The 23591-nt window shown below is 36.7% G+C and overlaps 4 protein-coding genes and 1 non-coding gene across 8 annotated transcripts; 4 read left to right on the top strand and 1 right to left on the bottom strand.

The window, feature by feature from the left end:
• Window positions 1–692: 692 nt before the first annotated feature.
• Window positions 693–9740, top strand: LOC111805039 (putative glucose-6-phosphate 1-epimerase). Of its 2 annotated transcripts, none has more exons than XM_023689903.2 (9): window positions 693–1049; window positions 1727–1801; window positions 3552–3608; window positions 3783–3943; window positions 4072–4212; window positions 6733–6835; window positions 6921–7020; window positions 8501–8750; window positions 9381–9740. In XM_023689903.2, the coding sequence occupies exons 1-8, from the start codon at window positions 930–932 to the stop codon at window positions 8713–8715; spliced, it is 972 nt and encodes a 323-aa protein (XP_023545671.1). In that variant the 5' UTR covers window positions 693–929; the 3' UTR covers window positions 8716–8750; window positions 9381–9740. The 2 variants fall into 2 exon arrangements, with proteins under 2 accessions (XP_023545671.1, XP_086984600.1); XM_087128474.1 differs by having other exon boundaries at window positions 695–1049; window positions 9375–9740.
• A 1234-nt stretch (window positions 9741–10974) lies between these two features.
• On the top strand, window positions 10975–13817 carry LOC111805040 (nifU-like protein 3, chloroplastic). The gene is made up of 4 exons (XM_023689904.2): window positions 10975–11282; window positions 11383–11461; window positions 12601–12899; window positions 13512–13817. Exons 1-4 carry the CDS (start codon window positions 11169–11171, stop codon window positions 13701–13703), a joined length of 684 nt encoding a protein of 227 aa, XP_023545672.1. The 5' UTR covers window positions 10975–11168; the 3' UTR covers window positions 13704–13817.
• A 153-nt stretch (window positions 13818–13970) lies between these two features.
• Window positions 13971–14042, bottom strand: TRNAE-UUC (transfer RNA glutamic acid (anticodon UUC)). Its single transcript has one exon. It is a non-coding gene; the product is annotated as a tRNA-Glu (tRNA).
• Window positions 14043–15499: 1457 nt separating this feature from the next.
• LOC111805038 (U3 snoRNP-associated protein-like EMB2271) lies at window positions 15500–19878 on the top strand. Of its 3 annotated transcripts, none has more exons than XM_087128089.1 (8): window positions 15500–15705; window positions 15948–16345; window positions 16656–16998; window positions 17496–17720; window positions 17894–18122; window positions 18420–18598; window positions 18925–18990; window positions 19348–19878. In XM_087128089.1, the coding sequence occupies exons 2-8, from the start codon at window positions 15948–15950 to the stop codon at window positions 19423–19425; spliced, it is 1518 nt and encodes a 505-aa protein (XP_086984215.1). In that variant the 5' UTR covers window positions 15500–15705; the 3' UTR covers window positions 19426–19878. The 3 variants fall into 3 exon arrangements, with proteins under 3 accessions (XP_086984215.1, XP_023545670.1, XP_086984214.1); XM_023689902.2 differs by having other exon boundaries at window positions 15943–16345; XM_087128088.1 differs by having other exon boundaries at window positions 15500–15854; window positions 15943–16345.
• Window positions 19879–22422: 2544 nt separating this feature from the next.
• On the top strand, window positions 22423–23180 carry LOC111805041 (uncharacterized). Its single transcript, XM_023689905.2, has one exon. The coding sequence runs from the start codon at window positions 22572–22574 to the stop codon at window positions 23076–23078; it is 507 nt and encodes a 168-aa protein (XP_023545673.1). The 5' UTR covers window positions 22423–22571; the 3' UTR covers window positions 23079–23180.
• The last annotated feature ends 411 nt before the right edge of the window (window positions 23181–23591 follow it).

The raw sequence follows: 23591 nt of genomic DNA, 5'->3' as shown, positions 1-23591 counted from the left end.
ATACTTTTTAAATATTTATTTTAAAAACTATTCTATTTATTTAAAGTGCATATATATAATAAGTTATTATATATTTATATCGTATATATAAATATTGATATAAATATATTTATATATAAATATTGATATAAATATATTTATATATAAATATGTAGTAGGATAGGGTGGGGATGGGCGGAGCCGGAGTCAAGGTTGGAGATAAGGACGAAAATGAGAAATGCAATTACTTATAACGTATAACATGCCAGGTAAATGGAAATAAATAAACATAATTTAAGTAGCTTAACATAGCAGTAACGAGGCAAGTAAATTCTAAATAATATTGAAGGAGAAAATAAAAATCAATTTAAGTATTAATTAAAATTAAAATAACGACAAAATAAAATAAAAGTACTTTTGAGTATTTATGGTGTGTAATCTTTTAAATTAAATTTTTGGTAATTATTGAATTATATTTATATCTATAAAATAAATACATATCAATAAGTTATAATAAATATAAACATTTATGTTAAAATTTTGCTAAGGGAAAAGTAACATTTTATTTATTTTGCTTATATTATATATATATATATATATATATATATATATATAATATATATTAATAAAAGTAGAATTAAAACCTTAATAGTATTTAATATTAGTATTATTAATTTAAAAAAGTTTTACGGAGTTTAATGTGAAGACAAAAGACAAAAGGAAATCCAGAGAAAGGAGTTTCACGAGATTCCGAGATTTGCAGTGACTTGATGGTGACTGTTCTGCTTTCCAGTTTCTGATCAAAATGCCAACAACAATATAAACCAAAATTCGAGTACACGGCTATGGATTAACAGCGCTACGATTCCCGATCTGAATCAGGAACAAGGACGAACACTACACCACCGACGGCGAAGATTTCCAACAACGAAATCATAAAGGGCTTCTAAATGAGCGGCGAAAAGGTTGTGGCATCTTCTGGAGCTTCTTCGGGTTCTGTGGACGTCGTTAAGGGCATCAATGGCCTTGATAAAGTCGTCCTTCGCGATCCGCGTGGTAGTTCTGCTGAGGTATTGTGGGGGATTTGAGTAATTGAGAAATGAGATCATTGCTGGAATTTTCTAGGCTTTGTTATTTGAATGTTTTGCTTGATTTATTTGTGAATTTGTTTTTGTGAGCTCTTTTGAGATGTGGAATTGATCTGATTTTGAACTAAGGTGTTCGCGTTCGCCTTCTTCCGATTTTAATCGGGGGAGTGGAGTTGGGATCTTAATTTCTGTGGCTTGCGTTTCTTTCTTTGTTGCTTTGATTCTATTGGATTCCTGGATTGATTTGCATGATCTCTCGGGTTAAAATTTGGTTGATCTGTTCTTGTATTTATATTTGTGCACGTCGTTAGGATCTTGGGCTCGGCCATTTTCGGGCTGTGTATGTGTGCATGACATTTCTGATCTCTTATTTTCACGTGCATCAAATATTTTAGTTACTGTAATGAATTCTTGGAAGGAACTGTAGCTGGACAAAATTTCTACCTTCAGAAGGGGGACGGTGGCTGTAGGGAAAACAACCCTGTGACAAGACTATTATCTTCTCTTGATTCTAAAACCTATGTTATTTATTACTCGATGAGTTCATGCTTATCATTCTACTCAACTCCTGGATTTCATTTTTCTGTAGTGTTGTTCAGATTTGAGCAGACAGGTTTTGTTTCTTTATGTGGCAACTGATTAATGTTTGTTCTCTCCAGGTATATTTATATGGGGCCCACGTGACATCTTGGAAGAATGATCATGGGGAAGAGATGCTTTTTGTTAGTAACAAGGTGCTATTGAATTTTCATTTTACATATTTTTAACCAATTGAATCATTCTAATTTCTTTTATATACTCTCTTACTTTCGACTATTCTAACCTTGGTTAGAATAGTAGAAATAATGAAACAGTTCTTGAGTTGTTCTTATCTTCAATTTCCTGACCATACTTTTTTTTTTTTTTTTTTTGGTTCTAGAAATGAGGTTGCGTTCTTAATCATGAATAATTTCTCGGTGTTTTTAGAAGATTTTTTTGGGCCTAGGATTAACACGAGTAAATGTCAGATTATTGGACTCATTGCGATGCAGAGAAGCTCAAGAGTTGAGGCAAAAATGATGGGTCTCCCTTTGGGAAGTAATCCCAAATCCATCTCCTTTTAGAATCTGGTGGTGGGCAAAGTTAGGAAAAGATTAGCCTCTTGAAAGAAAAGTTTCTAAAGCTGGTAGACTAACTTTGATTTGCTTTGTCTCGAGTGGTATCCTGTTTATTATTTCTCCTTCTTTAGAGCTCCATATGCAGTTTGTAAGAACATTGAGAAGCTTATACCCAATTTTCTTTGGGAAGGGATGGAATGAGGAAACTTGTCGTACTTGGTTTGGTGGGAGGTATTGAGAGGCTGGTTTATTAGCCAAATGGCTTTGGCATTTCACCCTTGAACCCAACTCTCTCTGTCACAGGGTCATTGAAAGCAAGTTTGGTCCTCATCCTTTTGAGTGGCTATTGGGTAGGGTTAAAGGCACTTACCATAATTTGTGGAATGATATCTATTTTGAGCTCCCTGCTTTCTCTCACTTGGTTCATTGTGTGACGGTCAGGGGTAGGAAACGTATTATTGGGAAGATCAGTAGGCGGGAGATAGATCCCTTTGCTTTGCATTCCCTTGTCTCTATCATTTGTCTTCTTTAAAAATCGTGTGATGTCTGATTTTTTGGTCTGGTTGGGAAGATCAGTTTGCTTTTTGTTTTGGTTTTGTTGCTCTTTGACTGATAATGACACAATAAATGTTGTCTCTCTGCCTTGCTTGTGGAGGTCATTTTTAGGCTTGGGAGAAGGGATGTTTGAGTGTAGAGTCCCAACTCTTTGGAGGATTTTTAGGATTGAGTGCCCTTCATAATAAATTATTTTTAATTGAGCTTTCTTGGGTAACTCGTTGGTTTGGTGGCAATGTTTCCTCCCTCCTGGTGAGGAGTTCAATCCCCATTTTCCCCTGCCCCTGTTTATGGTGTAATGTAATATTTCCAAAAAGACTAAACTTTTGTAATCACTATGTAAGTTTGATTAACCTTGATCGAAGGTGTTACTTGGTGGTGGTCATCTCTACCCCAACCATTAGTTTCTGACTCGTTTGGGTTGTCCTTGACATTGTTATGCTTCTTATTAAAAAAAATTTAGAAGGATTCAGAGAACGTTCAATTATTGATATACTTTTTCCATTCTAACATTCTTAAGATCATAATTAACATTGGCCTACGCTATTATTTTCTTGTTAAATCTTATATACTTGATACCATTTCCATGTATTTGTACTCTTATTTCTTATGATGGACAATTTAGTCTTCTAAATTCATAAATCCTGTTAAGAATGAATTTGAGATTTTCTGTTAACTGAAACGTGATTGTTTCTTTGACACTGATATTTTTATCCTTGGTAACCGCAAGAGCTTAAGGTTGTTGCTGTCATTAATTTATCCTTGAACTTTGAGTTTCTTGTAATTTCAGGTACTTTATCAGAATGATTAATAATTTTTTGTTGCGGTGCAGGCCATTTTCAAGCCTCCAAAACCAATTCGTGGAGGGATTCCGATATGTTTTCCTCAAGTATGTGCTTCTTTGCAAGTTAATGCATGGAACGGACCTTATGTTTGTTCTTATTCTGTTGCATAATAATTATGCATTCGTGCAGTTTTCAAATCTTGGTCCTCTTGAGGCTCATGGATTTGCTAGAATAAGACTTTGGAGCATTGATAATAATCCACCTCCTCTTCAGTGCAGTTTTCAAATCTTGGTCCTCTTGAGGCACATGGATTTGCTAGAATAAGACTTTGGAACATTGATAACAATCCACCTCCTCTTCAAACGAATACCTCCAGTAAGACTTTTGTTGATCTAATCCTAAAGCCCTCTGAAGAAGATGCTAGGGTTTGGCCTCATAGGTAAAATGTTACATGTTTACTTGGGAATTATTCTTAAAATTCCATATAGGGTTCATGCAGCGTTATCATTCCTATCACTACAAAAATTTCCATTCAGTCAATAATATCGTTCTTTTACTAAATTGTAGTTATGAGTACCGTCTGAGGGTATCTCTAGGACCTTCTGGAGAGCTATCGTTGACATCACGTGTTAGGAATACCAATGCAGATGGAAAGCCTTTCTCGTTCACATTTGCTTATCACACTTACTTCTCAGTATCAGACATAAGGTACTAGCAACTTCACCTAATACTTGTCTGTGTTTTTCAAATATTTACAAATTGTTGATGAGGTTCTCAGCTCTTATCTAAAACAGTCAAAAGGAGGTAGAGTTATGGTATAAGACATACTAGACAGAGCTTAGAACTGGTTTCTACCATCAATTTTGAAAATGTTTACTTTCACCTCATTTTTTCAAGCAAGTTGAAGCTTAATTCTCTTCCCCAGCCATCAGTGTGGGTTTTATCATCACAATTATGCAATTTTTGTTGTACTATAGTTCGATTGCTTTTGAAATTGAAGCAGGGACATGTTGATGGATCGTCATTTTGTTTTCCATGCACATGGAAAACATTTCTCTGGTATTCTTGGGAACTCTTGGTTTTTCGGTGTGTGAGCAATATTTGGTTAGAGAGAAATTGGAAACCATTTTGAGGATTCCTTTGCTAGGAACAGTCTTTTTACAAAGCTATGTTTTGGATGAGTAGATGGTTTATGCTTTCAAAGTCTTTGCGTAGTTATTCTTCTTTTCATATACTAGTCAATTGGAGGGTTTTTGTAGCTATGTTGGCTAGTTTGGAGGTTTCATCTTCCTCCACTTCTTACAAGAAGAGAGAGAGGGGGAAAAAAAAAAAAGGAAAAGGAAAAAGAGAATAACATGACGTTGTGAAATTGGACACGTATCTTAGCAATAAACTTGATTGTGTGTAGCTGAGAAAGATGTTCTCAATATATTGAAGATTGTTTCGTCAGTACTTTTTAGGAATCTTCCTTTGGTTGCTTCTCTAGTGCTTTTCAGTTTCCATTTGCACCGTAGTGAGGAAAAACATCTCTGAGGTATTTTTTTCTCAAAGCTACAAATAAAAAAATAAAAAAAATAAAATCCTTCACTACAGCTGTGCTATCTCTTTCCTTCTTTATCAAACAAATTGAAATAAGCTGACAGAATTAGATTTACCACTGAGTATTGGTGTAATATCAAGGAAGTAATGAGTCTACATTTTCTGTAATTTAAACGTGACTACTAATATGAGGTCCTGATTTTCCAGCATTTTCAAATTGAAACGGTTGAGCAAGCCCCTTTTAGCTAAATAGTTTTTGCATTTTTATCTCGAGTGCAATACCTTGTTGCATAAGGTTATTGTGATCAAATTTTGGGCCATATCCGTCTGAATGGATCTCTATTGGGTTAGAAGCACTTACAAAATCCTTTGGAACGCATCATTGAGGAGCTTCTAGTCTTCATTCCTTTTCCTTGACAGTCAGTTGGGCATGGGACACTTTTTTTGGGAGGGTAAGTGGTTGAAAGATAGAACCCTCTGCTCTTTGTTTCCTCATTTATTCCATTTATCCTTAATGAGGAGTCGGTAGGTGCCGTTCTATCTCATTCCTTGTCCTCTCCTTTGCTTCAAGAGATCTCAGTGCAAGGTTTAGTCATCTTTTAGATTCTAGTTTTCTCTATGGGCTTGTATGGTGAAACCTTTCTGTGTGTTCTTATTTTTTCTCAATGAAAGTTTAGTTACTTATCCAAAGGAAAAAAAGTTAAATTTGTACTGTGAGTAATGTGTTAGTTGTGTACCACCTAATTTTTTAAAGATAAATTAACATTGATTATCCTGCGAGAGGAGAAAATTCTATTGAAGGGAAAATTTGAAGATCTTGATAGGAAGGAGGCTTTATGAGAGTTAAATCTAAGGTGAAGTGGGCCAAAGAGGGGGTCTACGATATGTCTTTTTTCCATAATAAATTAGCAAAGGGGAGGAGGAATAAGAATCTCATTGATTCTTTAGTTGGTGAGAATGGTGAAATTCATTAGAGGAACAGTGCGGTGAAGAATGGGATTGTCTATTTTCTCAGCCCTCGTTTTCCTTAAAGTTAGGAAAGAATTGAAGGCTCCTGTCTCTTTGGAAGAAATTTGTAAGGTAGTCTTTGGTTTTGAGAGGGACAAGGTGACAAGCTCGAATGACTTCATGATGGCTTTCTTTCAAGATAATTGAGAGAGCTTGAAGGGTGTTTTTTGGAAGGTCTTTAGTGAGTTCTATGAGAGGAGAGAGGTATAATTGCATCATGAATGAAACTTATATTTGTCTAATTTCTAAGAAGGGCAGAAGAAAGGTAATAGGCTTTTGGCCAATTAGCTCAGTTACGAGTATATATAATTGGGAACTACTTTGTCTAGATGGTTGTGGTGTTTTCTTTTGGAGTTGAGTGCCTGATTGACATTGGTTTATTGTGATTAATTATGGTTTCTGATTTGTGTGTATCTTCCTCTTCTGTTAATACATTCCAGTGGAGGTTTCCGTGTAAAGAATTAGCTAATTAGGAGAAATAACATTTTCAAATAAATTGAATTCTGACCATCTTACAAATCTTATACGGAAAGAAAAAGTTTTTTTCCTCTGTTTCTTTACGGTAAACCATCCATTTTTGCAGTTCATTTTCGCTTATTGGCACAAAATTTGAAAAATTGTTAAGGGTAATTCAAGGCTTGTTTATCTTGTATCTAAAAAGAGATAGTTGCCTATGGTCAGTGAAGTTCGGGTGGAAGGTTTGGAGACCTTGGACTATCTTGACAACTTGCAGGGTAGAGCGCGTTTTACTGAACAGGGGGATGCTTTAACTTTTGAATCAGAAGTGAGTTCAGGTATTCTATTTCTTCTCGTTCTTTTAGTCATTACATTGTACTCAAGACATTCTCTTTTGTGTTTTGGTTGAATAGGTGGACAAGATATTTCTTAGCTCTCCATCTAAGATTGCAATTCTGGATCATGAGAAGAAAAGGACTTTTGTAGTTCGAAAAGAAGGACTTCCAGATGCTGGTAAGAAATGTTTTTCTTTTTATTTTCCTGTTTAATTTCAAGGAACGGGGGTCGTCCTTGAGGCTTCGAGTTCTTTTAGTTGTAGTTCCCTCATTCAGGATCTTTACTCTCACACAAGGGTTCTGGATCAAAATCTTTGTTGTTTAATTTGGGAGGATAAATATCCTAGAAAAGTTAAAATTTTCACCTGGGGAGCTTATTTTAAGAACAAATCATCCGCTTCAGATAAGATCCTAGGAACCCTTCAATTCATAACTCTTTCTCCAAGTGTAGCTTAATCTCAAAATCACATACATCAATCACAGTAACAAGGCAACCTCGTTTTGGAACATGCTTTTCTCTCCCTTCGGCTGGTGCTTTTCTTTGAACTCAGAATTCAGCAAATATTTACTCTCTCCTTTCAAGAAAAGACATTTTTTTTGCCTTAATCTCATCAGTGCACATAGATCGAGAGAAACCATATGATTCCTTTAGCCAAAGACAGAAGTCCTTTCTTTTTAATAGTGTCTTTTTTGTGCTTATTGGAATGGTAGTTTTGTAACCTTCATTTTCCTTGGATGCTTCAGTCTCTTTTGAATATTTTACTGTTTTTTTTTTAGTTCTGTTTCTTAAAAAAAAAACAAAAGATATCTGGACAATTGAAGCTCTGCATCTCTAGTTTTCACCAAAACCTTTTCCATAAAATACCACCTGAAAGAAATCCTACAACAAGTGAATGGGACAGGAATTACAAGACGGATTCTCAACTGGTATAAATGTGCCACAAATCAAAATTACAAAACACTTGAGAAAACCTGAGTACTGAGTAAAAGCAAAGAGTTTGACTAGATCTGGAAAAGTCCCGATAAGATTCATTGTCATCGGATGAAGCACCCGTTTGTCCCTTCCATTCCAAAGCCTCCGTAGAAGAGGCCCCACAGCGTAGGACCAAATAAGTCTAGCACTACCATTAAAGAAGGTAATGGAAAAGAGTTGCTGATGCTGAACTATTCTTAGGAGCACCATTTGATGTTGAGAATTTTGAGCAAGTGACCCCAGCAAGCTGCAGCAAACAGGCAAGTGAAGAGAAAGTGATCTTGATCCTCCATATCATTTTTTCTCATAAACACCAGCAGGGGCATAGCATAGCATTAGGTACCTTCTAAAGAACTTTGTAGGAAAAATTCTGACCTTCAACATTTTGGGGAATTTGGCTTTCCTAATAAGGTTCGTGAAATGTTGGTTGAGGATGGGTTGCTACTCAAAAAGGTTGGCACTAAGGATCCAACAGAGAAGGCTCCACTGCCTTCGAGGGACCAAATCTCCTTACCCTAATGGTTTCTTAGGGGCTCAATATTATTAAACTTACTAATTAATATGAGTATTATAACCAAGGATAAGACCCACATGATCAGTGTGAATTAATGGCTTTTATTCTGCTTTCGCGTCCCCCAAATGTTCCTTATTTGAATCTCAATACAATTTTATTTTATTGGCTCAGTGGTCTGGAATCCTTGGGATAAGAAAGCAAAGGCAATATCTGATTTCGGAGATGAAGAGTACAAGTACATGCTGTGTGTGGAGGCTGCAGCTATCGAAAAACCAATCGCTCTGAAACCTGGCGAGGAATGGAGAGGAAGACTGGAGCTTTCTGCTGTTCCTTCAAGTTACTGTAGTGGCCAACTTGATCCTCAGAAAGTCCTCCACGGCATCTAAAAAGTTCATCATTCTGTTCACTTCACATGTATCAGGTACATGAGTTTCTTGTTCGCAATAGATATTTTACTTTTCTTGGCAGTATCATGGCTGCTAATATTTTCAGAATCAGAAAAACTAGAAAAATGGGTATTTCCATCTTTGAACATCTAGTGCAAAAGATTGAAGAACAACTGGGACAGAATTTTCTCAATTCCAATCGACCAGGCGTATTGTGTTGATTCTTTTGAGTAATATATCTAGAAATCCTCACGGATTCCTTATTAACACCGTTTCGAACGCATCGAGTACATTCCAAAATAACTATTACTCGGGCATCTTTACCCTTGGCCATGAACCTCCCTTGTATTTTTTATTCACGCAGCTCTTCTATTTTCCGATCCAAAATGAAGAAAAATAGAGAAGTTGATAACTCAAAATAAAATTATAAAAGATTTCGTTGCAATCAAATATAGTAATCCTTCATCATACTTGGTCCTCATATCAATACTTTTCATCCACAATGACCTAATCATAATCTGTTGATACTCATTTTATGCACTGAAGATCTATCCCGACTTCTCTGTTCTTTAAGCGTGTCAATACTGATATTTATGTATTCATTATTTTGAACAGCAAGTTTTCTTTTTAACGATATTAATGGCTTTTATTCTTCTCAGTTGCAGGTAATTGTTTTAAATAACCAGTGGATCTAGGCAAGACAATCTGCCCTCTCTTTTTCTTGTTTATTTTCCATATTTTGGATTGGAAGATAGATTTTGGAGAAGAGAGTAAAATGAACAGTAAGTGTTCCTGTGGATGGCTATGGCTTCATGAGTTGAGTGTCTGAAACTTGGTATATTTTCCGGCAAATGGTTATTTACAGTTTCCATTTTGTCACCAATTCAGTGTTTATCTGATGAACACTTTATTTTGATGGTCTGGTTGTTCAGTGATAACTTGTGTTTTACTAGTTTTGTTCTCTACATTCAGATGATTTAAATAAAGAAAAAAGGACCCATTTTATAGGGAGTTCCTTTTTGAAATTTGCCACTTTAGGGCGAGTTTATGATTATTGGACTAAATTAGCTCGATGGATTTTGTTTGAGTTCAATAATTACGGGATCAAAGATTGAACCATCGACCTTTAAAATGATAGTTAGTGCTATATTTCTCGGATTGGCATAACGATGATTCTAGTTTGAACTAATTATTCTTTGGATTCTAATTATTTCAAAGTTTGATAATTATTCGATTAGAGTGGAATCTAATTATTCTTTGGAAAAATACAATTTTTGATCTTTAAAGTTTGAACTCAGACAATGTTCAAAACCAAGTCGAGAAAGCAGTTTTCTTTTGAATTTGATATTGAATAATGTCTCGTATTAAGGAAGAAGATTTATGATATATATAATTAGAACACTATCATATTAGTGTGAGGTAAAAATTATATATATTTTTTCCACGGAAGTCTAATGAGGTACAAATTAAATAATATCGCGTCAGAGAAATACCACTTGCCACAATTATATTCTTGCGGTAATGGTATAACGATTGTGCAACATTTATTCTAAGTGAGTGTATGTAGCAACCTCTAATACGTGGGCTGGGGCGCAATACCGGCACGGCATCTGTAAATGACACGGCATGGGCACGGGAAGGCCAATGCCTCGATAGAACCTGGATAGATGGATGTTTGGGAAGTCCCGATGAGATGAGCGATATGCGGGCTCGTTTTCGATGGCATGACCAAACGAATTGTGATGGCTGACAACATCCCGAGACTCGGGGTGGCGTCAAAGACATATGGACCATATCGACAGGGATTGAGATGACAAGATGAGATGCGACATTGCATTGAGAGACCTTGGCCCGAGCAAAGGCAAGGTCGAGCCGAATGACTTGGCCTAGTGTAGAGGCAAGTCGAATGTGTTGTAGACGATTGAACATGCACGTGCAGGCGGTGTGTGTGGTTGAACAACCTTGAATGCGGTGTGTGTGGTTGAACAACCTTGAATTCGGCACCAGCAATGTTTGATTGACGAAAACAAACCTCACTTAAGGTCCCACAAAGCCACAAAGCTGGGGCGAATCCCACAAAGCCACAAAGCTGGGGGCGAAAAATATATATGGGGCTTAATTCGTTAAGGCTGGTCGTGAGGTGAGAGGTGAATAAATACATTTGGAAATAAATTTAAAAAAAATGGAAGAAAATAGTGTTATATGAGTGTGAGCAAGAGAAAGAAAGGTTTAAATAACATATAAGTTCAAATCGAACGTGTGGCTCCCTTTATCCACATTCTTCCTTTTCTCCTTCCCAATTTCCATCCACAAAATTTGGCCACACCAATGACGATCTTCATCTTTATCACCCAATCACTGCGTTTCCCTTCTGCAAAATTCATAACCCAAACACAATGCCCTAACTCAGCACCGCATTCCACTGTTTATGAGTCTCCATAGCTCGCATTCCAATGGTAGCCGCTTTCTCAACTCGAGCTCAAGCTCTTAAACCAACTCCAACCACTGCACCTCTGTATCGGTCACCGTCTGAGCGAACTTCGGCTTCCCATTTGTCATTCTTCAAGGTTGGTTTCTTGATTCTGTTTTTGATCTTCTGCAATTCCTTTGTTTTGTTTGTGCAAATTTTTTGTTAGGCAACTGATTGGGCGGTATTATTTGAATCAGAGTTCGTTCTTTAGAGGTCAATTTTGTAGCAGGCGCTTTCTTGGATTCAACTCAAGTTGTACTCGGAGGCGTCATTTAGGTAGCATTTCTGGATTTTGCTTTTACGATGATCCATAACGAATATGAAAATTTGGTTATTCTTGGAGTGATGGGATGATAGATTCAAGATCATGTAACAGTGTTGGATGCCATTTCTCTCCCAAATTCCAATTTCCTGCTTCTTTTCTCTACTAAATGCTTATAACTGAAGCCATTAGGTTTGTAACCTTCTGATTGAGCTTATCCTGTATCTGTGAGATCTCACGTCGGTTGGGGAGGAGAACGAAATTTTTTTTAGAAGGGCGTGGAAACCTCCCCCCACGCATTTTAAAACCTAGAGAAACCCAAAAGAGAAAACCCGAAAAGGACAATATCTACTAGCGTTGGGCTTGAGCCGTTACAAATGGTATTAGAGCCAGACACCGGGCGATGTGTTAGCGAGGAGGTGTGCCAGCAACGACGCTAGGCTTCGAAGGAGGTTGGATTGGGGAGTCCCATATCAATTGGAGAAGGGAACGAGTGCCCGCGAGAACACTGGATTCTGAAGGGGGGGTAGATTATGAGATCCCACATCGGTTGAGTTGGAGAATGAAGCATTCTTTATATGAGTGTGGAAACCTCTCCTAGTAGACACGTTTTAAAAGCCATGAGGAGAAACCCGAAAGAGAAAACCCAAAGAGGACAATATCTGCTAGGGGTGGGCTTGAGACGTTACAAATGGTATCAGAGTCAGACACTGGGCGATGTGTCAATGAAGAGGCTGAGCCTTGAAGGGGGTGGATACAATGCGGTGTGCCAGCAAGGACGCCAGACTTCGAAAGGGGATGGATTAGGGGGTCCCACATCGATTGGAGAAGGGAACGAGTGCCAGTGAGGACGCTGGACCCCGAATGGGGGTGGATTGTGAGATCCCACATCGGATGAGGAGGAGAACGAAACGTTCTTTTATAAGGGTCAGGAAACCTCTCCTTAGCAAACGCGTTTTAAAAGCCTTGTGCTTGTTCATCCTAGTTCATAGTCTCTAGTCGGTCCACTAACTATAGTAGGTAAGAAACTATTAAAAACAAATCCACTAACTATAGCAAGTAAGAAACTATCAAGAACAAACTAGCTACTAAAACTAATTATCAAATTTTGACTTGAATTTGATTGGATTTGATGGGTTTTGGTGTTGGTAAGGAAACGTGGTGTCACCCAGTTGTGTTCTTCCATTGACTGAGGAAAATGTGGAGAAAGTGTTGGACGAAGTAAGGCCAAGCTTGATGGCTGATGGAGGGAATGTTGCTTTGCATGAGATAGATGGGCTTGTTGTGATATTGAAGCTTCAAGGAGCATGTGGCTCTTGCCCAAGCTCAACCATGACACTGAAAATGGGAATCGAGACCAGACTCAGAGACAAAATTCCTGAAATTTTGGAAGTTGAGCAGATCATAGACACTGAAACAGGACTTGAACTCAACCACGACAATGTTGAAAAGGTCAGATTCTCTGTTCACTTTTCTGCTATGTTACGAATTTAATAACACTTGCATAGATGATCATAGAATTTCTTTGCAAGAACTTAACTGATACAAGAAGCATGCTAATTTGGTTTGTTATGAGTTCTAGCTTTATATGTTGAGATACTGCTCGTAGATATCATCTTCTTTGGGCCTTTCCTTCTAAACTTCCCCTCATAATTTTAAAACGCGTCTATTGGGGAGGTTTCCACACAAGGAATGTTTCGTTCTTCTCTCCAACCGATGTGGGATTTCACAATCCACCCTCCTTGGGGACCTAGCATCCTCGCTAGCACAAAACTCAGGCTCTGATACCATTTGTAATGGCTCAAGCCTACCATTAGCAAATACTGTCCTCTTTATGCTTTCTCTTTCGGACTTCCCCTCAAGGTTTTTAAAATGTGTTTGCTAGGGAGAAGTTTTCATGTTTCGTTCTTCTCTCCAACTGACGTGGGATTTCACAAATCTACCCATTTGAGGCCCAGCATTCTCGCTGGTACTCGTTTTTCTCTCTAATCGAAGTGGGATCTCACGCATTGGTATATATAGACTAAAAAGATTAGAGGTTTGAAAGTGGGGTATGTTTTTCAGTTACTTGCAGAGATTAGGCCATACTTGGCTGGCACAGGGGGTGGAATTCTGGAGCTGATAGAGATAAAAGATTACGTTGTTAAAGTGCGGCTAAGTGGACCAGCGGCTGGAGTTATGACAGTTCGAGTTGCTCTCACACAGAAGTTGAGGGAGAAAATACCAGCCATTGCAGCTGTGCAGCTTATAGAATAGAACCAGCTTTGATTCATACATGCTCACCTCATTTTCTCTTTTCATTTCATTATTTTCTCTTCATTGATTTCTGAACTATAAGAGTGACAGACAAAAAGAATGAAAATCAATATTTATATAAATCAGAGATAGAGTAAGGATAATCAAAAATGTTGACGGGAATTAAATCATTGCCGGGATGGTTATACAGATATCCGAAGAAGAGATGGATTAAGAATAATCAATATTTAAGAAAATCAAATATCTTTTTCAAAATGAAATAATGTTTTCCATTGCCAGGAATTGAACCCGGGTCTCCTGGGTGAAAGCCAGATATCTTAACCGCTGGACGACAATGGATGTTCCTTTGTCTTAAGTACCTCTAAACTTCTCGATGGTTATACAGATATCCAAAAGAAAGATGGATTAAGGATAATCAATATTTATGAAAATCAAATATCTTTTTCAAAATGAAATAATGTTTTCCATTGCCGGGAGTTGAACCCGAGTCTCCTGGGTGAAAGCCAGATATCCCAACCGCTGGACGACAATGGATGTTCCTTTGTCTTAAGTGCCTCTAAACTTCTCGATGGTTATACAGATATCCAAAAGAAAAATGAATTAAGGATAATCAATATTTATGAAAATCAAATATCTTTCAAAATGAAATAATGTTTTGCATTGCCGGGAATTGAACCCGGGTCTCCTGGGTGAAAGCCAAATATCCTAACCTAGGATGAATGAACTTGTCCATAGTTATACAGATATCCAAAATAAATAATCCTGCCCTCCTTGGTGAAAACTAAATATCCTAACTTGCTACGACAATAAATGTTTCTATGTCCTAAGCGCACCCGAAATTGAACTTCAAGGTCTCTTGAGTGAAAGTCAAATATACTAACCACTGGGCGCTGGACAACAATAGATGTTTCTTTATTTTGAGCGCCTCTAAACTTCTCGACCGTTATACAAATATTAAAAATTAAAAATGAATTAAGGATAATCAATATTTATGTAAATCAAATATCTTTCCAAATGAAAAGAAGGAATTGAACTTCAGTGTCTTGGGTGGAAGCCAAATATCCGGTGACAATGAATGCTTCTATGTCCTAAGTGCCTCTAAACTTCTTCACAGTTATGCAGATATCCAAAATAAAAAATGGATTAAAGATAATCAATATCTATGTAAATCAAATATCTTTTAAAATGAAACAAAATTTTTCGTTGCTTGGAATTAAACCGAGATCTTCGGGGTGAAAGCAAGATATCTTAACTACTGGACGAGAATATAATCTTTTGCATTTGAAAACTATCTTAAAAAATCTTATTTGGTAAAAAATTTATACCCGTTTCATAACAATGTATTTTTTTTATTTTTTAAAATTAAATTTCTTCTTTGACAAATAATTTATTTCCTCTCACCTTCTACAAATATTTTTGAAATTCAAGTTTTCAAATCTAAACAATAAACGATAGTCATTTGAATTTGTTTATAATCACTAATTCTATTTATTAATTTTTTTTATATTTTAAAATAGGTTAAATTTAGAATTGATTGAAAAATACAAAATACAAATGAATATTTTTATTACTTAATATATTGGTATATTAATTAATTAATGAATTAATCAATAAAAATACAAATGAATAAAAATTTCTACATGAATTAAATTTTTTTAGTTTAATTTACTAAAAAATAATAAAATAAACGATAGATATTAAATGTTTATCTGGAGACTAAAAAAGGGCGGGTATTTCAGTTAATCACCGATTAAGATTAGAAATATTTATTTTAATAATTAAATAGAAATTTCCTTAAACCCTAAGACTATTTTTCATCCCTCTCCGTCTCGTTAAACCCAGCCGCAACCCCTTACGTTTTCTTCTTCAGCCCGCGCTGCCACTGGCCTCCCCGACAAGCGACGGCGAGCTTCTCCCAGCGACGGCAGCGTCCCAAGGACTGTTCAGAGTCTTTCTCTCGGCGATTCGTTAGCAACCAACGAACTTCCGCGAGCGGCGGCGGGTGCGTTTTCCTTCTGTCGTTCCTTTTCTGTTCTCCGGCGATGCTTCATCTTCTGCTTCAGAAACCATTTTCATGAACAAAAACTATCTTCCCAAGAACATGAACGGCGGCGGCGCTTTTCTCTCGAGTTGCCGTTAACTATTGCTTTTGTTATGGCTGTTTTCTCTGTCAGTGCAAATAATTAATCGTAATCAGCTTGAGGAATTTGCGTCTCTTTGTACCTTCTCTGTTTTGTAGTGAAGATGGCGAAGAAGAAAACTTTGGCTCCTCCCAAAGGGGCAAAGAAGGGGAAGAATTTTCCACTTAGTAAAGACCCTTTCTTTAGCTCTGAATCAAGGAAACGAAGGAAGATTGTAGATGATGAGATTGAGAGCGGCGAGTCAGACGAGGACAATGGGTTCGTGAGCGCTGAGGATGTGGAGTTTGAGGAAGAAACTGCTGACGAGAAAAGGAAGAGAGTAGCTAGCGAGTACTTGGAGAAAATTCGGGAAATTGCGAGGAGAGAAAAGGAGAGGGAGGATAAAGAGAAGGATGAGGATGAGAGTAACGACGAAGGCGAAAAAGATTCACTTGTTGCTCAGATTCTTCAGCAGGAGCAGCTCGAAGATAGTGGAAGGGTTCGGAGAGAAATTGCTTCACGGTATTGGTTTCTGTTGGTTTAATTTTCGTTGGAATCTCTTATTTGTCTTTCTGCTGATTACATTTTGTTTATTGTTCTTGTTTTTTCCAAGTTCATAGCACGTTAAAAATCTATATGCTTTTTGACATTAACAATCACTGTGATGTTTACAAAGAAGCTTGGAGAGCATGTTCCTATGATATGCTTGTTTCTTAGATCCTGTATGTGAGGGAAAAAACAGAGGCAAAGAAAAAATGTGTAAAAAAAATTTCAAATATTTTTCAAGAGGTGCATGGTGGCTTTAAATTGTTAATGATTATACATCTTTCAGGGTTCAGAATCCAGTAGCTAGCGATGAATTTCAACTCTTGGTTAAGCACAGACAGTCCGTTACAGCTGTGGCTCTATCCGAGGATGATTTGAAGGGGTTTTCATCATCTAAGGATGGTACCATCTTACACTGGGATGTAGATAGTGGTAAATGGGAAAAGTACCAATGGCCCAGTGATGAAGCATTGAGATTGCATGGTGCTAAGGACCCCCAAGGTCGAGCTACTAGGCATAGTAAAGTCACTTTGTCGTTAGCAGTCAGTTCTGATGGTCGATATTTGGCAAGTGGAGGCTTAGACCGCCATGTGCATATATGGGATACTCGGACAAGAGAGCATATTCAGGTAATTGCTATTTATTGCTATAACTTATTGCTTACTGTTACTTTACATGGCATGGTTAAAAACTCTTGAGATCAATTCTAAACCAAAACTAATTTGGGTTGGGTTTGTGGCATAAATATATGAGGCTTTTATGAAATTATCCTTCTTTTGTTGTGCTTTTCAATTGGGGCTTTAAGTTCTTTATTTTAAATTTAACAACCATTTTCATTGATATAAAGAAAGAGGTAAAAATCCCACATAAACCAAAGAAGCTGCAAAAGGATCCTCCAAATGACCCAAATATAGGATATGTAGTTACAAAAATGAATATCAAGAAAGTATGGACAATGTTATGCCAAATTCAGTGTCTATCTTTTCTTAACTACTTTGATTGGAAGCTTCCCTCTTCCTCCCTTTGGAGACCTATCAGGAAAAAAAGGAGGGGGAAGTAGGATAGAAAATGAAGTATGATAGCTGTCGAAGGCTTTTCTCAGTCATTTTGTTGTGGCTTCTTATAGGCATTTCCTGGTCATAGAGGACCTGTTTCGTGTTTGACTTTCAGGCAAGGGACCTCAGAACTTTTTTCTGGTTCACATGATCGAACTGTCAAAATATGGAATGTGGAGGACAGAGCTTATATAAATACATTATTTGGTCACCAAAGCGAAGTATTGACTATCGATTGCCTACGGAAAGAAAGATTACTTACTGTTGGACGTGATCGGAGTATGCAATTATGGAAGGTAGACCCCCGTTTTTTTAGTACTTTCAGTTTTTAATGATTCTCTTAGTGGACTTGCCATTTTTTTTTTCTCTTTTTGCTAATGTAAGTTCGGGCAGCATGCTTGTGTACCTGCAGTAGTTCTATTTTCCTTTCAATATTTTGACTAGTTATTGCTTTGGATGCTTGAAACAGGTTCCAGAGGAGTCCCGTTTAGTATTTCGTGCGCCTGCATCATCCTTGGAATGTTGCTGTTTTATTAGCAATGACGAGTTCTTATCTGGATCATCCGACGGCAGTATTGAGCAATGGACTGCATTAAAAAAGAAGCCTGTTTATATTGTACGAAATGCTCATCCTTCTTCATTGTCTTGCTCAAATTTGGAGCTAAAGGAAAATGGAGCCATCCCCAATGGTTGTATGGGTATGAGTTTCTTCAAGGATCTTATATGTTTTTCTCTTCAATCATTCTGCAAATTATCACTGGACTGGAGAGGGATTGGTGGTTATTTCTAGTTTTAATGTTGCCACTAATGCACAAACCAGTTCATAATCTTCACTTGGTCAGTTGGTCTTTCTGTGTTCTTACAATCCTACATGCAAGATGGATCTTACATCTTCTAATTTCTTTCATTCTTTCTTTTAGTTCACTTTAATAGCCTTTCTTTTGCCCATTATTAGTCAAATTATTATCAAATCGTAACTTTTGTTTACTTTGCAGGAAATGGGGATGCGAATCATAATACCTCTCACAGTTCGTCGGCATACTCTTGGGTAAGTTCAGTCTCAGTATGTAGAAACAGTGACCTTGCTGCATCGGGTGCTGGCAATGGTTGTGTTCGTTTATGGACTCTCACAAGTGATAAGAAAGATGTTCGACCATTATATGACCTCCCTCTGGTATGCAATATCCTTCTCTTTTACTTTACATCAATAACTTGAATGTGGCTTATATTACTCAAGAACTTGCTTGAATTTGTAATCTTGTATACCCCCACCCCAAGAAGAGCTTTCGGGCACCTTCTGAATTTGACTTCTGCTTGAAATAACTCTGTTTCTATTTTCCATATCTTTTGCTTTTGGAAATACCCCGTTTCTGAATTCGACTTCCGCTTTATGCATCATTGCTATTATTTATTTTTGGAGTTGCCTCAACCTCAATTATGCTGAAGGTGTAGTAGTCTAGTGTATATTGCTTACATATGGCTTAATCTTTTTGATTCCAGGTTGGGTTTGTGAACTCCTTGACTTTTGCCAAATCTGGAAAGTTTGTGGTAGCTGGAGTTGGGCAGGTAATCATGATGCAAATTTAACTTCAGTCCTGTTTTACGGTAGATTCCGGTGTGCTTGCTAGCCTTCTTTGAAGTTCGCAAAAATAAATAGAAAAGTTTGCGGAGATGGGAAATGAAATAGGTGGCGGGGAGGCTTCCCCTGCCCGCTCTGTGGACATTATGATGAATTTGATTCATATCGCTTCCATTATTGTTTTCTCTTATTGAATATATTTGTCTTCTATTTTCTTGGATTTTGTTTACTTGGCAAGATAATTGTCAGTCAGTTGTCTTCGCCCTTGGTAAGTTTTGTCTACACGCTATGCCAAGAGCGTAACGGGTTGCTCAGTGCTTGACATTATATGAACTTCATGACAGGAACCTCGACTAGGAAGGTGGGGGAGAATCCCAGCTGCTTGGAACGGAGTTGCAGTTCATCCCCTTAAGCTCTCGTGAGATTGAACTGAAGAGTTCTATCCACATCAAATTTTGACTTCTCAGAGTTCTAAGTAGAATTGAAAAAGGTCGCCTCTTCTCCTCCCTCCATTCCTCTCTGTATTTTATTTATTTATGTGTTTTTTTTTTTTCACTTGCCTTTAACTTCTTACCACATTTTGGCCATGGTAGCAATAGTCAAATTAGAACATTCATATTTCTTAGTGAGACAAATTAGAGCATTCATATTTCTTAGTGAGAAGGGTGAGTTGGCAAGCCATTTAGAGCATTCATATTTCTTAGTGAGAAGGGTGAGTTGGCAAGCCATTGTGGGCTTTAAAAGGCTTCCCAAATTGTATTGCAAAGATAGATCCTGTTCATAATTACATGAGCTAAGTTGGGTTTTTCCAGCATTTTCCTGTTGTGATGCTCCTTTTGGCATTTCATTATTCAACTGTTTTCAAGTTGGTCGCATTCATCACTTTGAACATCACAAACTGTAAGAAACTGACAAATAATTGGATCATTTCAGTGAATATTGGTATCATGAATGATGATAAAGGCTTTGGAATGCTGCCTAGAATTCATTTCTGCATCTATTTAAATTAGTATATAGATTTACTTCAAAAGGAAGATGTTGCTAAGAAAAAGTAAAAAATAATTTTTAGACATTGAAATTTTTGGATAGAAGGGTTATACAAATATGAAAAACCTTTGAGCTTTGAATAAATCATAATAATCTTGTAGAAGCATAAAAAAAAAATTCATTTTTTATATTTTTCCACACAAAAAATTCAGAAGTTGATATGCTACCGATGAGCTTGAGCTGGTATCAAAGTATGAATCACTAATGGGAGTAGGGCTGGAAAGCCATTGAAGAGAAAGCCCAAAAATGGTATCAAAGTATGAATCACTGGGCTAACTTTGAGGGAAGCCACTAAAGAAAAAGCTCAAATAGAATAATATATGTTAATGGTGGGTTTAGGCTCTTACAAATAGTATGAGGTAAACACCACAAGATGTGCCTGTGAGAATGTTGGGCCCTCAAGGGGGTCGATCATGAGATCCCACATCGGTTGAAGAGGGGAATGAGTCATTCCTTCTGATAAACATGTTTTAAAATCATAATAGACAAATTTAATGTCAAAGCCCGTCAGCAGATGGCACGAGACACTAGTCAAAGTAAGGCTAGATCTTCTTCATAGTAGACAAATTTAGTATCAGAGCCAGTCAACAGATGGTACGAGACACTAGTCAAAGTAAGACTAGACCTTAGACCTTCTTCATAGTAGACAAATTTTAGAACCTTCCGAGGAAGTCTTGAAGGGAACACGTTTTAGTTTATTTTATTTCTCAATTATTCATTCTCTAATAACTTAAAAAATATATATTTTATGTTTTTGTAATATAATTTTTAAAAAATATATTGAAATTGAGTTGGAATGTTTTATCTATCAACATTTTACTATAAATAAAAACAAAAAATTAAGCAAACGTCCCCAAACAATTATAACGGACACAAACATTTTATTGTTAGATTGAGTTAATTATTTAATAAAGATTGTTTAGGTAGAGTTAATTATTTAATAAAGATTGTTTAGGTTAAAAAAATTGACAATCTAAATAATAGAGCTACGTCTAAAAAAAATGTTATAATAACCAAACCGAACTCGTAAACACTCCTAACTAAAATAAATGGAGAAAATTCGTTAAAAAAAATACCGCTTATTTCATGTTCGGAGACATCCTCACATGATATCTATATAAAGTAAGCACACAGGCATGCAAATGTCTAATCATCGATCGAGATTCTTAGATAGATCTATAATTTTCGCATCGTAATTCCGTACAAACGAAACGGCGTCCAAACAAAATGATGCAATAAATGGATGAAATAACAGTTCAAAAGTGAGAAACCCCACATTCAAATATATAGATGATCCAAATCATAGCCATATCTAAAATAGGGTTAAAATTGAATGCAGCTGGTGAGATGTAGCATTATTGCAATGAATTGTGGCCACCACTGCCCACATGCATTTCTCTGCTAACCCTAAATCATTCAAAGATTGTGTTTCCATCCTTTCATTTTGATCGTCAAATGTTTGCGACCCACACTTGTTTGCTCATCCTTGCCCTACCTCTCGCTAATGTGGGTCGTGGCCGACTTTGTCATATCACCTTCGTCCGTTTTGGGTTGGGTTGAGTTCAAATAAATGACAATTTTATAGATTGAGTCGGTTCATGGGTTCTCTTGAAATTTCAAGTAAAAATCTATTTTATTGAAGAGAATCTATAGTTAATAAAATCAAACCCGAATGAATTTTGAAAGACTGTCATAACATGCATGAAGTAGAGATTTCAGTGTAAACAAAGACTGAAATCGAACAAACCCGAATTATGATCAAACCTTTCACAAAAAGAGTCGACGAGTACAAACAAATAAATCCACAAAATGGGAAAAGAACCAAACCAAATTTAGTGAAAAAAGAGCTATGAAATGGCATAAATGAGCTGTTTTGATTTGAAATGGGAGGAGAGAGAGAGAGAGAGAGAGTATACAAAAAGTTTGATATTGATGATATAGAGAGATCCATGTGATGGCATTTAAAGTGGGGTTTTGGTGTTTTTGTTTGCATAACCACATGCCCAAAGGGTCCATCTTCAGGTAGGTTTATAAACCCTAAGGAAAACCCATGCATGTGAACCCATGTGACCTCTTTCCCATATTAAATCGTACCATTAGAGTAACTAAACTAATTTACCGTGCATATGTAACCGTTCAGGCTCACTACGAGCAGATATTGTCTTCTTTAGACTTTACTTCTCAAGTTTTCTCTCATAGTTTTTAAAACGGGTATGCTAGAGAGAGGTTTCCACACCCTTATAAAAAATGATTCATTTTTCCATTTTTCTCAGATTCGTAACTTTGTGAACGAGTGAGGTCCAAGGACTAAAATGTAATTTAACCAAAAGAATTCTTTCTTTAATTTTGAAATTCTCTCTCCAAGTCTCTCCATCATGATTGATCATTCCATTGCTACATAAACATAGACTCCTCCTTTGCCCTCTCTTCTCCAAAACCCATCAATTTTTTTCTCTTCCAACTTCAATTTGTTGTTCAAGTTCCAATCTTTTTCATTCCCACATCGTTAAATTTTGAGTGAATGGGAAGGCAAATTGTGAGAAAAAGAAGGGTATTTTCCATAGATCCAAACAAATTTGCAACAAAGTATGCCAAATATTTGATGAAATCTTTAGTAAAAATTTCATCAAATAATCTTTCTCCACAAAAATTTCATAAACTTGTGAAGTTTGAAGTTGATATGGCAATGGCTGAATCAGCTACTCAATTTGCGTGGGGCAATGCTCTAAAGAAGAAGCTTCTTCAAACAAAAGTTGCCAATGGCTTTGATTTCTCTCTCCAAACACTGAAATTTTCTCGAGAACATTTAGAAAGAGAAGAAGAAGAGGAAGAGAAGATGGAAAATGGGTTGAAGAAGCTGAGGAAGATCATACCAGGCGGCGGTGGAGGCGGCGGCGGCGATGGTGGTGGTGGTTTTAATGGAGGTTTGGAAGAGGAAGAATTGTTGAAACAAACTGAAAGTTACATAAAATGTCTTGAGTTGCAGGTGAATGTTCTTAGATGTTTGGTTGAAACAAACACAATTTAATCCTTTTTTTTTTTTTTGGAAATTTCTATGTGGAAAAGAAGATTTAGCAATGTATGAAATTTTTACGTGTTAAGTAACGAGGAGAGTGGATAATATCTATTAGCAATGGGCTTGGGCTATTATAGGGCGAGTTACATTTATTGAAATATCATCACTAGCCCAATAGAGTCAAGCCCAATAATTGTACTAGCCCAATAGAGTCAAGCCCAATTATTGTACCAGCCAGTATATTTATTTTAGTAGAGATTTTAGGAGTAAGAGATCTAGATATTTTAGGAGAAAGATTCAGATTTGTTAGGTCTAGATACAAATCTGGTAGGTCTAGATTTAGATTGGTTAAATATAGATTGTTTAGGCTCGGTATAAATACCCCTCCACCCTACCTAGATTATTCATCCAAGAAATCCAAAAACAATAAAAAGCAGAAGTATTCTACAGAGTGTCCTGTATTCTCTTCTCGATCGGTGTTAATAAAGAGTGCGAGTGTTTTTCACAGTGAATTGTGTTCAACAT

Source organism: Cucurbita pepo, chromosome 11 (genome assembly GCF_057944985.1).
Source record: "Cucurbita pepo subsp. pepo isolate OVF chromosome 11, ASM5794498v1, whole genome shotgun sequence".
Taxonomy (NCBI): Eukaryota; Viridiplantae; Streptophyta; class Magnoliopsida; order Cucurbitales; family Cucurbitaceae; genus Cucurbita; species Cucurbita pepo.
Note: the sequence above shows the minus strand (reverse complement) of the source record. Positions and strands in the feature narration are given on the sequence as shown.